The sequence below is a fragment of the Panthera uncia genome, chromosome F2 (genome assembly GCF_023721935.1).
Source record: "Panthera uncia isolate 11264 chromosome F2, Puncia_PCG_1.0, whole genome shotgun sequence".
Classification (NCBI taxonomy): Eukaryota; Metazoa; Chordata; class Mammalia; order Carnivora; family Felidae; genus Panthera; species Panthera uncia.
The window spans coordinates 37,887,009-37,899,704 of NC_064812.1; the positions used below are offsets into that span (position 1 = coordinate 37,887,009).

General features: G+C 36.2%; 1 protein-coding gene across 14 annotated transcripts in view; it reads right to left on the minus strand.

Moving 5' to 3' along the window:
* Positions 1–12,696, minus strand: part of VPS13B (vacuolar protein sorting 13 homolog B) — an 805,502-nt gene that overhangs the window by 738,130 nt on the left and 54,676 nt on the right. For all 14 annotated transcript variants that reach the window (XM_049633567.1, XM_049633568.1, XM_049633569.1 and 11 more), the window contains exon 4: positions 1,253–1,373. In XM_049633567.1, coding sequence (XP_049489524.1) covers positions 1,253–1,373 — 121 coding nt within the window. The remainder of the gene's footprint in view (positions 1–1,252; positions 1,374–12,696) is intronic.

Consider the following 12,696-nt stretch of genomic DNA (forward strand, 5'->3'; position numbering starts at 1 on the left):
GGGAGGAAGGAAGGAAGGAAGGAAGGAAGGAAGGAAGAAAGAAAGAAAGAAAGAAAGAAAGAAAAAAAGAAGATTCTGGAACCATCACATCACTCCCAAGTAGAATTAGAAACATTCAGAAGTAAAATATCTTCTCTTGGCACCTTCTCCAGCTGTAGCAATTAATCTATTCTAAAGCCAGAGGTATTATGGAGACTTGTTAGATGAAATTCAGAATATATAAAGCATCAGCATTAACATCACTGTAACACTAGTTTAAAATGTTTAATCAATTGAAATTTAACTTAGAACATATCTGAGGAGGAGGGCTATGAAATGCTGTACCTAACACCAGTCTGTTAGTAGATGGTGCAAGAAGACTGTCAAAACTTAAAGGTTAAACCCAACAGAAAGCCTACAAACCTTTGGCCCAGAAAACAAATATATACTAACATCAACTATACCTCTGAGAAAAAGAAATGACTGATGAATAAAATCAAAAGAGAAGTGACTGATAAAAACAACCCCTAACTTAAAAAGGCAACAATGCACTCTGGCCACGGGGCTGATAGGTCATGATCGTGGTTTCTTCTTCATTAAATAGTTACTAAGCAACTGCTATTTGTAAGCCACTACTGTTCTAGGTAAATAAATATTTCAGGAAATAAAAGAGATGGTGATCCTCCTGGTGAATTCTATAGTTTACTGAAACTCAGAACAATCTAGTGTCTTTACTGTTAATCAAGAAGGAAGGGAAACTGGGGCGCCTGGGTGGCTCAGTGGGTTAAGCGGCCGACTTCGGCTCAGGTCATGATCTCGCGGTCAGTGAGTTCGAGCCCCGCGTCGGGCTCTGTGCTGACAGCTCAGAGCCTGGAGCCTGTTTCAGATTCTGTGTCTCCCTCTCTCTGACCCTCCCCCGTTCATGCTCTGTCTCTCTCTGTCTCAAAAATAAATAAACATTAAAAAAAAATTTTTTTTTAAAAAGAAGAAAGGGGAACAAAGAGACTATGGGAAAGCAGAGGCATGTCTTTGCTCGGACAGGATGTAAGAAAGAAACTTTAGGAACAACCTGCTGCAAAAGAGCATCAAAATTTGAACAGAAGACATTTTGGAGGGCTCTGGACTCAATGTGTTCTTATGAAGCAAACCCACATACACATGTACTCTAAGTATTTTAGGACACTAAATACTAAAGTGTATATTCTACAATTGGCTACAACAATGATTAATAACAAGTGTAATTTTGGCCTTAACAAGCCCATTCAGAAGTTACCTGGTGGTAAATCAGGATCTGTGGGAGCAGCCTGCTGAATTCTTCGGGGTTTTACTGATGATTTTGTGTTCTCAGTAGTACTACGGTTGGTAGAATTAGAACCACAGCTTTCATGGTCATCCTATTTTTAAGAAAAGTAAAGTATCAATCATCACTCAAGAATTAGGAGACATATTTCAGTTAAATATATAGCTTAGGGTTACTAAATTTGATTAGACTCTAATTTTATTTTTTAGCTCTAAAAATCTGTATACCAAACAATTCTTATAATTTGCATTCTCAAACACTGTTTAAAAATAACGAGTAGTTTAAACCACAAATTCTTCCTTTCTTGAGTATCTAAACAAACCAACTGATAACGTCAAGAAATCCTTACATATGACTTTTGCAAAAAAAGACTATTAAACAAAGCTTTAAACACTTGCCATTTGAATACAAAATAAATGGAAAAGGTCTTAATTGTCTCCTGTTTGTTGTTTCCATGGTAAGACCCCCAGTATTGTGTGTGTTAAGAATCCAAGCTGTCTTCTTAATCACCTTAATGATTAATCTTAATAATCCTTAGAATCCTTTGCATCCTATTATTTTTACTGAATTATTATTCTCATTAAACATAAGGCTTAATTGGGTTTTGATATGGATAGCAAAAACTTCAATACATTTTCAAAACATATTCCTTTATACAGTGCAAACAGTACTCTTTTCTTACCTTGATTCAACAAGTTTATATAATGCTCTTATGTGCTAATTGTTGAATGTACAAAGCGAAATTAGATATAATACTAATTTTCAGAGTCCACTAAAAACATATATAGCTTGTTTTACAGAGTACTTTATTTTTAAGTTAGGAACAGAAAGAACTATTAAGAACTATTTGGAAGAACTAGACAGGTCAGGCTTATAAAAGTATAGGAAAGTTTTAGGCTAAGATTGGAGGTTACATAGAGGGAAACCATTAGCAAAAGCAGCATATATGTATGTAGCATGTACAAGAAATAATGATTAGTCAAATAAAGCCAAAGTATACAATGTAAGGTGAAAGAACCACACCAGAAACTAAAGGCATGAACCAGTTCAGTAAAAGTGAGATAACATTAAGAACTATAAAGATGCGGGGTGCCTGGGTGGCTTAGTCGGTTAAGTGCACATGCTCTCACTCTCTTGCTCTCTCGCAAATAAAAATAAACATTAAAAAAAATAAAAATTTAAAAAATTTAAGAGAACTATAAAAATGTTCTCAGTCTTCATTCTACTTGGCCATATTTCAAGATTTGGTAATTAGGATGCCAATAACCAATAAGAAAGGAGATTTAGTAGTTCTAGTAGAGGAACAAGAGTAGGAGCAGTAAACGAATAGTTCAAAAAGTGAGTAAGAATTTAAAGCATGAATAATAAACATAGATTGCCCCTTCAAGAAGACAGGCAATATAGGAAGGAAATAGATTGGGTAGTAATATGAGGTAAAAGCATCAGCCATCTTCTTATTCCCATTTTGGGGATAAAAGAGCACATTTTGGGGCATCTGGGTGGCTCAGTCGATTAAGCATTTGACTCGATTTTGGCTCAGGTCATGATCTCAGGGTTCATGAGTTCAAGCCCCACACTGGGCTCTGTACTGACACTGCAGAGCCTGCTTGGGATTCTCTCTCTCTCTCCATCCCTCCCCCATTTGTGCATGCTCTCCATCAAAATAAAATAAACTTTAAAAATAAAAAAAAAGCAAGTTGCCTTACATACAAAGGATAACTGATGGTGCACTGTGCCTCATCAATTTATTAATAATAAAACTATTTGATAATACAAGAATGGTGAGGAATTCAGTTTTCTATTTTACATATTTGAAGAGAAAAATTCAAGAAAAGATGGAAAACCACTAAATTTACCAATCTAATAAGATACTAAAAGAAAATAACAATGATAAGACCTTTAGACAACAAAATTTTTATTCAATGCCACCCTAAGAGAACAATTATATAAGATGAATCTTTTATAAGACAATACAGCTTCAGAGGCTAGTGATATATTAGCAAAAGAAAAAAAAATGTTTGAAACTTCAAGACAAGCAGACAGTAACAGATTTGCTATCTTAAAAAAAATTTCACATGAATTTATGTCATTTTAACTTAATGCAAACCAAACTTCACAGTGTTTCATTCTAAAAAACAACTTCACTATTCAATCTTTATAATGACATCTTCTGTTATTTTGGTGGAATGTTATAGTCTCTAAATACTAAAGGACTACTACTATGAATAAACCTTACTGTAATTACTTTTAGTTCAGCTCACATCCTTAAAAATGTCTGTAGTCATACACTTCTGCACAACGTTAACATTAAAACACACTATTAATTTTTGAAACATATGGTTGTCTCAAAAGCCCAGAAGTAAAACATGTTCATTAAAGAAATGTGAAAAAGTTCCAAGTGAACTGCCAAAACTAGCATAATTATGAAAATATTTAACACTGAAACCATCTGAAATCACATACTGTATATAGATTACAGTGATGTCATAATAAACATTCCAGCCAAAATGCACTAAAACTACTGCAGTCCAATAAATCTGGCATACATGAGATGACAAACATTTTAAAGGAAGAGAACAAGTTTTTATTTTTTAAAAGTGATTAGCAGCAAAAAAAGGGTAAAGTGCATAGACTAAATATAAGACTTCAAATAGTTAAAAAAAATAAGAGTGAAGAAAGCTTCCCTACAAATTACACATTTTTATTATTCAAAAGAAAAAAAAATAATTTGCTTAAAATTTGTAATAATCCTGAAATTTTAGTCACTTTAAAAATGACCATTAATCATGGTACTTACAGAAATCTATACTATAAAACAAGTACTACCAAATGTGCAAATGCAAATCTTTCTTAATTATAGTTAGGAAATTAGGGTTGCATATATAATTAGAAAATAATCCTTTTCATAATTTCACCTAGTTTTCATTTCAATTACATCTTAATTGCATCAGTTACAGATCAGCTTCCATCCAAATCCTACCTCAGCCAAATTAAATAAAAAGCAAAACAAGAATTACAATATTTACTATTAAAATTAGAATTACTTCCATCATTATGAGCTCACTATCTGCTTCCAACCAGTATGCATCATTTTTTAACACATTTTACTTCATTGAAAGTCTCTAATTTCTAATAAAAGATACCCTGTTCTCAAAAATACAAACTAAAATGTTTTGAGGTCATTTTTAACCCCAAACACATTACAGTTATATCTCTTATTTAGGTTGCAATTTTCCCAAAATGTCTGGTAAGTACATTTCATGGTAAAAGAATGTTTTCTCTTGGGGACCACATAGCTATTTCTGAAAATACTGCCCTTTGCTCCTCATGAAACAAGCAAGAATGTCATTTCCTTACAAAAGTTCCTAACAGAGGGAAAATGTGGTGAACACCATATGTATGTAAATACATCCATTACCTTCATACTGACAGATGATAGGATCAGGTTGCATACTTTTCACCTTAGCCCTCATAAGGGTGAGTCAGTTAAAACTTGAAACCCATCAACTCCCAGATTCACAATGGTATAAATAAGATTGAGGATAGGACTTAAAACAGGTGGCTGAATCATTTCAACTCCTTGGTTAAAAATAGACCAAGAGACGGGGTGCCTTGGTGGCTCGTCGGTTGAGCATCCAACTTCAGCTCAGGTCATGATCTTACGGTTCATGAGTTCAGGCCCCGCATCAGACTGTGCTGACAGCTCGGAGCCTGAAGCCTGCTTCAGATTCTGTGTCTCCCTCTCTCTCTGCCCCTCCCCTGGCTCATGCTCTGTCTCTCAAAAATAAACATTAAAAAAATTTTAATGAAATAAAAATAGACAAAGAGGTTAAAATGCAACAAAGAATTGAAGGAAAAAAAACTGAAAGGCAGCATCAATAAGTGATGTGCTTTAAGCTCTTCAGCCTCATGGCATGCAGACAAGCAGAAAAGAATGAAGGCTTACCTGAATGCTCTGGTCACCAAAAAAGCCTGAATGAAATACAGTGAAGGGCCTTGCAAATGAACTGATACAGAGCTTGTAAGGACATGCACCTCTACCCTCTCCAGTAGCAAGTACAACAGCAATTGTCAGATGCAATAAAGAATCTCTAAGAGAAACCCTGAATTCCAGAGTCAGAGAGTCAAATAAAGTCACCAAAGAAGAGGTATATTTGGAGAACACAAGAGCAAGCCCGGGAAAACACATTCACTCACCTTCATGGTCAAAATTAGAATCGCTGACTCACGTCTACCCTGACAGCAATATTAATCAACTTAATTTTAGTCACTAAAAAAAGTACCGTGCACATTTAAAAGAAGGAATGCGTATGCCCCCAATGTCTTCACACATCAACTGCAGCCCACAGAAGAGGCTGCTTACATCTTTTCTCCCATCAAGGGTGAGAACATGAGGTGAGGGTGGGCAAGAAGAGAATGCTGTTGATGCCCCCCCTTACATTATTTTACTTGATCCTCCCAAAAGGAAGAACAGCTAATCTGACAAGCCAAAGCCAAATATTCATTAAGCCACGTTTTAATAATGAAAGACATCACTGTACTAACTGTAAACACCTGTGTGGTGGGGCCTGTCTTCTATCTCTGAGATCCATGCTACTCAAGTAACAGGACCAGAGCCATTTATGCCAGATTAGCCTATCTCTCTCCTGCCTTCTTTTCAAACACACAGAGACACCTGAACCAGAATACTTCCCCAGCCAGAAAACAAACTGTGCTGGTTAACAGCAACACATTTAAGGAAAATCTGTTGTATATTATTGCCTATGACATCCCCTTCACTCTTATCACTAGGCATATATAATTATTGCCAACCTCTCCTCTTTTTAGAGCACTGGATTGAAGTGGTTAGACCTACTCATATTTGAAAGGTGAAACAGGCAGAAATTAATGGAAGAAAGACCAAAGTATATATGGAGGCATTCTGGCATAAAGCACATTCTGCTATCTAATTTTTACCAGAATTCACTAGGGGGCTGGAGGAGACTGGGTGCTTGACTAGATTAATAAAACTGTGCTTTGTTTTCTTACAAAAAACTTCCTTCAGCAAGAAAGAACTGAGCAATGTGTATGTATGTGTTAGCCACTCTGAGAGAAAACATGTAGTATAAATAGATGGTACCCTTATCCAGGTACTTTACTTACCTACTTCAGGAACAATCCTTATATGCATAAAAAAATTAAAAGCAATGTACGTTAGTCAGCAATCATATGTCACAAAGAAACACTAATGACCTTTACTGAACACTTCGATGTGCCAGACCAGGCCTTAAATATTTTAAGAATGAAATTAGATCTTAAGAGGTCCCAAGGTCAAAAAGATAGGAAGTGACTGAGCTGGGATAAATACCCAGATCTGTCTGTCTGAAAAACTCCTCCTATGAGCTCTTTCCTGAACTTGAAACAAATACCAACAGCAGGGAGAAAGAGAAGGCAGAGAGGGAGGAAAAAGAGACAAATAGAAACTTTTTTTTAATTTATGACACTTCTAATGTGTCACCTACTGCTAATGACATTATACTCATCTCTTTATCCTCTTAAAGCTATGAATTAGACACTGTTCTCCATGCAAAAGTATCCCCGTTTAATATTTTTTTATATTCATGTATTTATTTTTGAGAGAGAGAGAGAGAGAACAAGTTGGGGAGGGGCAGAAGAGAGAGACACAGAATGTGAAGCAGGCTCCAGACTCTGAGTTGTCAGCACAGAGCCCAATGCAGGACTCAAATCCACAACTGTGAAATCATAACCTGAGCCAAAGTCAGATGCTTAATGAACTGAGCCACCTAGGCACCCTAAAAGTATTCCCATTTAAAGATAAGGAAACTAAGACATAAAGAGATGGTTCAAAATCACACTACCACATCGCATAATCCTAACCACAGTTGGTCTACTTTCTCCCTATGAGAAAAGGCCAACTAACAGCACATATATTAGGAGAAGGGATTGAGTACAGTGAGAAGGGATTGTGCACAATCCCTTTAGTCAAAAAAATGTCACAAAGGACTTGAGGTTTGAAAAGCCTGTCCTTAGGCTTGCAATCTGTATAGCCTGTTGCAACTAAATTCTACCACTGCCCGTTGAAAAATGAAAACAGCCACAGACAATATGTAAACAAATAAGACTGTGTCTCAAAAAACCTTTATTTACTAAAACAGGTGGTAGGCCCATGGGCCATAGTTTCATTACCTCTGCTTTAAAACGTTTGTCTTAATAAAAATGCACAAGATAAACATTTATTCAACCTGAAATTGCATTATAACACAGCGTTTTCATCATGTAAGGCCAAAATCTCAGACCACAAAAAATAAATATAAATTTTGAGGGAATCTATAAAACAACTAGGGAAGAAAAAACACAGAATTTTTGCTTGTCAAAAGTACTGCCAAAAAGACAAGGCATTTCCACTGTTATCCCTTTGGCCAATTTTTGATGAAGAAGTAAATGTTTAAAAAGAGAAAGGAAAGAAAGCCAAATGGCAGTAAGAAAACTGGCTGAAGATTCTAGGAGCCCAAAAGAAAAAAAAAGTAAAACATTTCTGCAAGGAAATAATATATGTAACTACAGCATTATTATCAAAATAGCATATTCTAAACATATGCAAATGTAAAAGTTAAAATTTTGCCAACAAATAAGATATAAAAAGTAACCTGGAAAAAGATATATAAGCATGGGGGCAGGGCGGGGGGGGTGGAGGGAAACATCTTCTAATCATATGTAATTCCAAAAGGGAGAAATTCCCAGAATATTCTCATATTCTAATAACGAAAAAATGCATTTCAGATAAATTTTCAGGAAGCACAGAATTTTCCCAATAGTACCATGAGTACCTTCTCAATAGTACTACTAAATCCAATTGAGATTTTTAAAATTTTTAAAGTTTTTAAAGGAGTAACAAAGATTTTAAAGTGTTTAATTATATGCTATTACAACATTAACAAGTATAAAATTCACAAATTCTTAAGTATTCAGACTATAATGACTCATTTCACTTTAGCTATCAATGGGACACTTACTCCTAAAAAAGTGGTATAATATTAAGTATGCTGCTTAAAAAAAAAAAGGAAAAACTCAAGAGCCATAATGTTTACCATATTCCTGTTTCATAAAGAAAAACACTTGTTTATTTTGTATTTGAAACCCCTTCACATCTACTCTATACTTGAGTGTCGATTTATACTCAGATACTTTAAACAGTGATTAAGATATAAATACCTTTAACTGTTATAAGAGAACAAGGTATTCTTTTCCATCAAAATATTATAATTTATATATCTAAATATCTAGTATTTATCTATTTATTCTAGCTCCATGTCAGGCTCTGTGCTGACAGCTCAGAGCCTGGAGCCTGCTTCGGATTCTGTCTCCCTCTCTCTCGCTCTCTGCCCCATCCCTGCTCACATTCTCTCTCTCTGTCTCTCAAAAATAAATGTAAAAAACATAAAACAAATTAAAAAAGAGTAAATGGTTGAGTAGATTAAGAGAGGGAAAGACTCCATTAAGTCTAGACAGAAAAAAAGAGTCTGAAGATAGTAAAGTAGAATGGAGGTGGTAGAGGATCACATTCAGAATTCTCTGCACACTGCAGTACAGGAGATAAAAGTTGGTAAGTAGAAAAAGAAAGAGTCCTCAACTTCAGAGTATTATATATAAAGGAATGTATTTTAAAAGCAAACAGGTAAGTCTTATACTGTAAAATAATATTCTGAATAACTATTATGGGTACAAACAATGCAAGAAGCTTTATATTCATTCTTCACAATCATCACAAAAATCCTCTAAGATACTGTCATTTTCATTTAACAAATGACAAAAATAAAGTTCATATGGATAAATAGCTTATAAAAAGTGAAAATTTTTGACAAATATTAGAGAGTTTTTGTTAAAGTCTTGGAAAAGTTCAAAAAAGGAAGGAATTACTTTAAGCTATTTCTATTACTCTCACTAAAATCCTTTCATCTTCTTACAGTTGGCCATTTTTCTCTCATCCCAACTCTTGCTATTCTCTTTTGAATAGAAAATAGAGCTACTACTAGAAAAGCCCTAGTCATAAGCAGGTAAGTAGGAGTTACCCCAAAGGTTAAATCTAGAAATCAGAATTGTTAAGCAAAGAAAGCAGCAAAGACTTTCTCAAACACAAGCTGAAAGAATTTGCATCAAGATGAAATGGACTACAAAAATATTCAAGGAAGTTCTTCAAACTTAAGTAAAATACGGCTATATGAAAAATTTGATCTACGTAAAGAAATGAAGAATGCCAGAAGTAATTAAATGGGTAAATACAACAGACACTTTATTTTTTAATTTCTTAAAACACTGTTCAAAGCAATCATAATAATAACAGCATACCACTGATTTATAATATATATTGAAGAGTCATAACAACATTAGCACAAATGATGGCAAGGAATAAAGAGAAGCATACTGTTATAGGCATACTAAAGTAAAACACAATATTTACATTATCCATGAAGTGAAATATTATTCAAGTAGATAAATTAAATACGCATATTGGTAACCCTAGAACAGCCACTAAAAAAATGAAGAGATACAGCAAATAAACCAGTAATGAAGATAAAATGTAATGCTCAAATACACTCAGCTAATCCAACAAAGGCAGGAAAAGAAAAAAAGGAACAAGAATTAGCTAGAACAAATAGAAAACAAATAAAAAGACTTGAGACCAATCTTACTAACAACTACATAAAATGTAAACAATCTAAAACACTCCAATGAATAGGCAGAAATTATCAGACTAGTAAAACCCAACTATAATCTGTCTATATTGCAAACTCAGTTCAGATGTAGACTCAGTAGTTTCTGATTACTAAATATCCCAAGTTTAAAAAAAAATCATGGCAAAATGAACAAGTTCAAGAAAAAAGAAAATTAGCAGTATCTAATCATCAGAAGAAAAATCAGAGAACCATTGCATTTTATGAATTGAAAGGGAACCTATAGACTAGCTTGTGAACCAAACAGAAAAACTCGAAGCTGCAGTGTTCTTCGTTATTGTTAATTCCAGACAATACACAGAGATGGCTTAAGGCTAAAAGGGAAAAGAGAACATGGAACCATCAGCAAGCTGAAAAGTACTAAACCAGCATTGTTTTCTGTCTGCAGCATTTTGACATATAAATTATAGTGTCCACAACATGGAATATTATAACTAAGGTTATAGTGGCACTTCTATTACAATCCCGTATATTCACATTCATTCATAACATTCTTAGAAAGTCCTTCATTAAAACAAAAGACTTCATTACTTGTTTGAATTCAAATGTGACTTTTCTTCTTCCTAAGACAGAAGAGCTAGGAGAATAAAAATAGCATTTTCAGCTCAAAAAAAAAAAAGAAAAAAAACTTCCCAAGGATAAAACACACACAACAGGATCCCTCAAAAACATCAAGCATGGCAAACAAGAATTAAAACTCCTTCATTAAAGTATATAAAAAACTTTTTATTTAACCAAAACCCACTTTATGCCAAGTTCAGTTTTCATATGGCATGTATTTTAAGCTTATACATGACACAATAGAAGATCCTAGTATATGCAATTTTTTTAGCAAGCACAAAGCAGTTTTTTAAAGCAAAAGTACACTCCCAAGGTGGGAGAGCAGGCAGGTTCTACAAGGTGGAACTGGCCCCTAGGTTGCTTTGGGATTGGATATTACTGGGTCTCTCTGGGCTGGAAGGAACTGTGACATACAGTGGGGTGGTCTCTAATGCAAGCTGCTTCCAATCATTTGGGGGAACTCCTTCCACAGGTTGGGAGGGGGCTTTTTTGACCCTATGAAGTTTCTACCGGGACTATCAGGGCAGCCTTTCTCCACGACAGGTTGGAGGCAAGGGTGCGGGGGGTTAACAGCAGTGCAAATGCATGATTACTCAGGGACAGAGGTGGAAGGGGGAGAGTGTAGGCTCTGCACTTGCGGCTCTCAGTCTGTCAGCCCCAAGGTCTGGGAAGTCATAAGGTCAGGATGTTGTGCCCCTGGGTTTTTGATGTGTAAGCTATTTATCACCATCTTTGCCTCCAGCTCTTGTCTCTATCATTCCCCTTTAAGGATTCAGGACTCTGGCTTGGGGGCAATTCCTTCCACTGCTGGTATCTAGCATGTCCTAACATGTCCTCCTTCCCCACCCCCCTACCCCTGCTCAAGAAATAGGGACCCAAATCACTGGCAAAGAGGGCAATGACCACTCTGGCTGCTTCAAGCTGAAGCAGGGCATCAGGGAGTTTGGGTTCACTATTCTTGCTGTCAGGTAGGAAGAATTTCCAGGTACGATATCCATTCACGAGTCTCATGTAGATGAAGGTGTCCTGAGTACAGTCTGGTGGCCTTGGTGTAGTTCCAGTTAAGAGTTTTATTGCTTCTAATCTGCCACATCCATCTTTACTGATGACTCCAGTCCATGGATGGTTACTTGTTGCAGTGGGGCCAAATGGAGTAGAGGACCCCTTCAGTCCATCACCATGTGTGGGGTAGCAGTTTCTGAACTGGGTGTCCTTTTACCTCAAGGGCAGTTAGCCACGCAGTGTCCTGTCTGCTGACATGTAGGACACTGGGGGGGGGGGTCTCTTAATCGGATATTTTCATGCCCAGTCCTCCTGCAGATCAGGCATTTTCCTGATCCCTTTTTTAGGACGCAGTTGGGCATTTTTGAAGCAGGTTTGGCCCTACAGGGCCGCTAGCAATTGGGCCTGACTGCCATATTTCCTTTTCTCTTTCTTCCAAGCCTTAGCCTCTTCCTCTTGGTCCCTGTTGTGTAAGACATTAGATGATGCTGAAAGAAGTTTTTTAACACTGGGGCCCAGGTTCTCTTACCAGTTTTGGCAGATTCCGCCTGATATTTGGCAGACTAAGAGAAGAATTTGCCTTTTAGGATGACCGTTCCCTCAAAAGACTGTAGATCACGGTTAATATATTTAGTCACAGCCTCAGAGTCTTTCTAGAAAGGCAGTAGAATTCTCATTTGGCTCCTGGGTGACTATAGCCACCTTAGAGTAGCTGATAGCTTTTTGTCCACTGGCTTTTAACCCTGACTTAACACAGATGAGAAACTGATCCCACTCCCATCTTTCTGAAGATTGGTCATAATCGCATCCTGGATCCACAGGCAGGGACAGCAGTCTCTCCTACTGGGTATCTGGTATCAGAGAGGTGAAGACTGTTAGCATACACCCTGGCTTCCTTAAGAACCATTCCCTTTTGGGTCACTAGAAGAGCCTGTCCAAAGATGATCATCATTAAAGAACTAGATCATTATAACATTATCTTCCAAACAGAGGAAGGGATAGATGTGTTATAAAAGGTCACGAAGAGAGGAGGGAGAGTTAAGATGGCAGAGAAGTAAGAGAACCAGAATTTCCCTTGTCCCACAAACACAGTAGTATTGAGGTCAGAACACTTGGAATTTC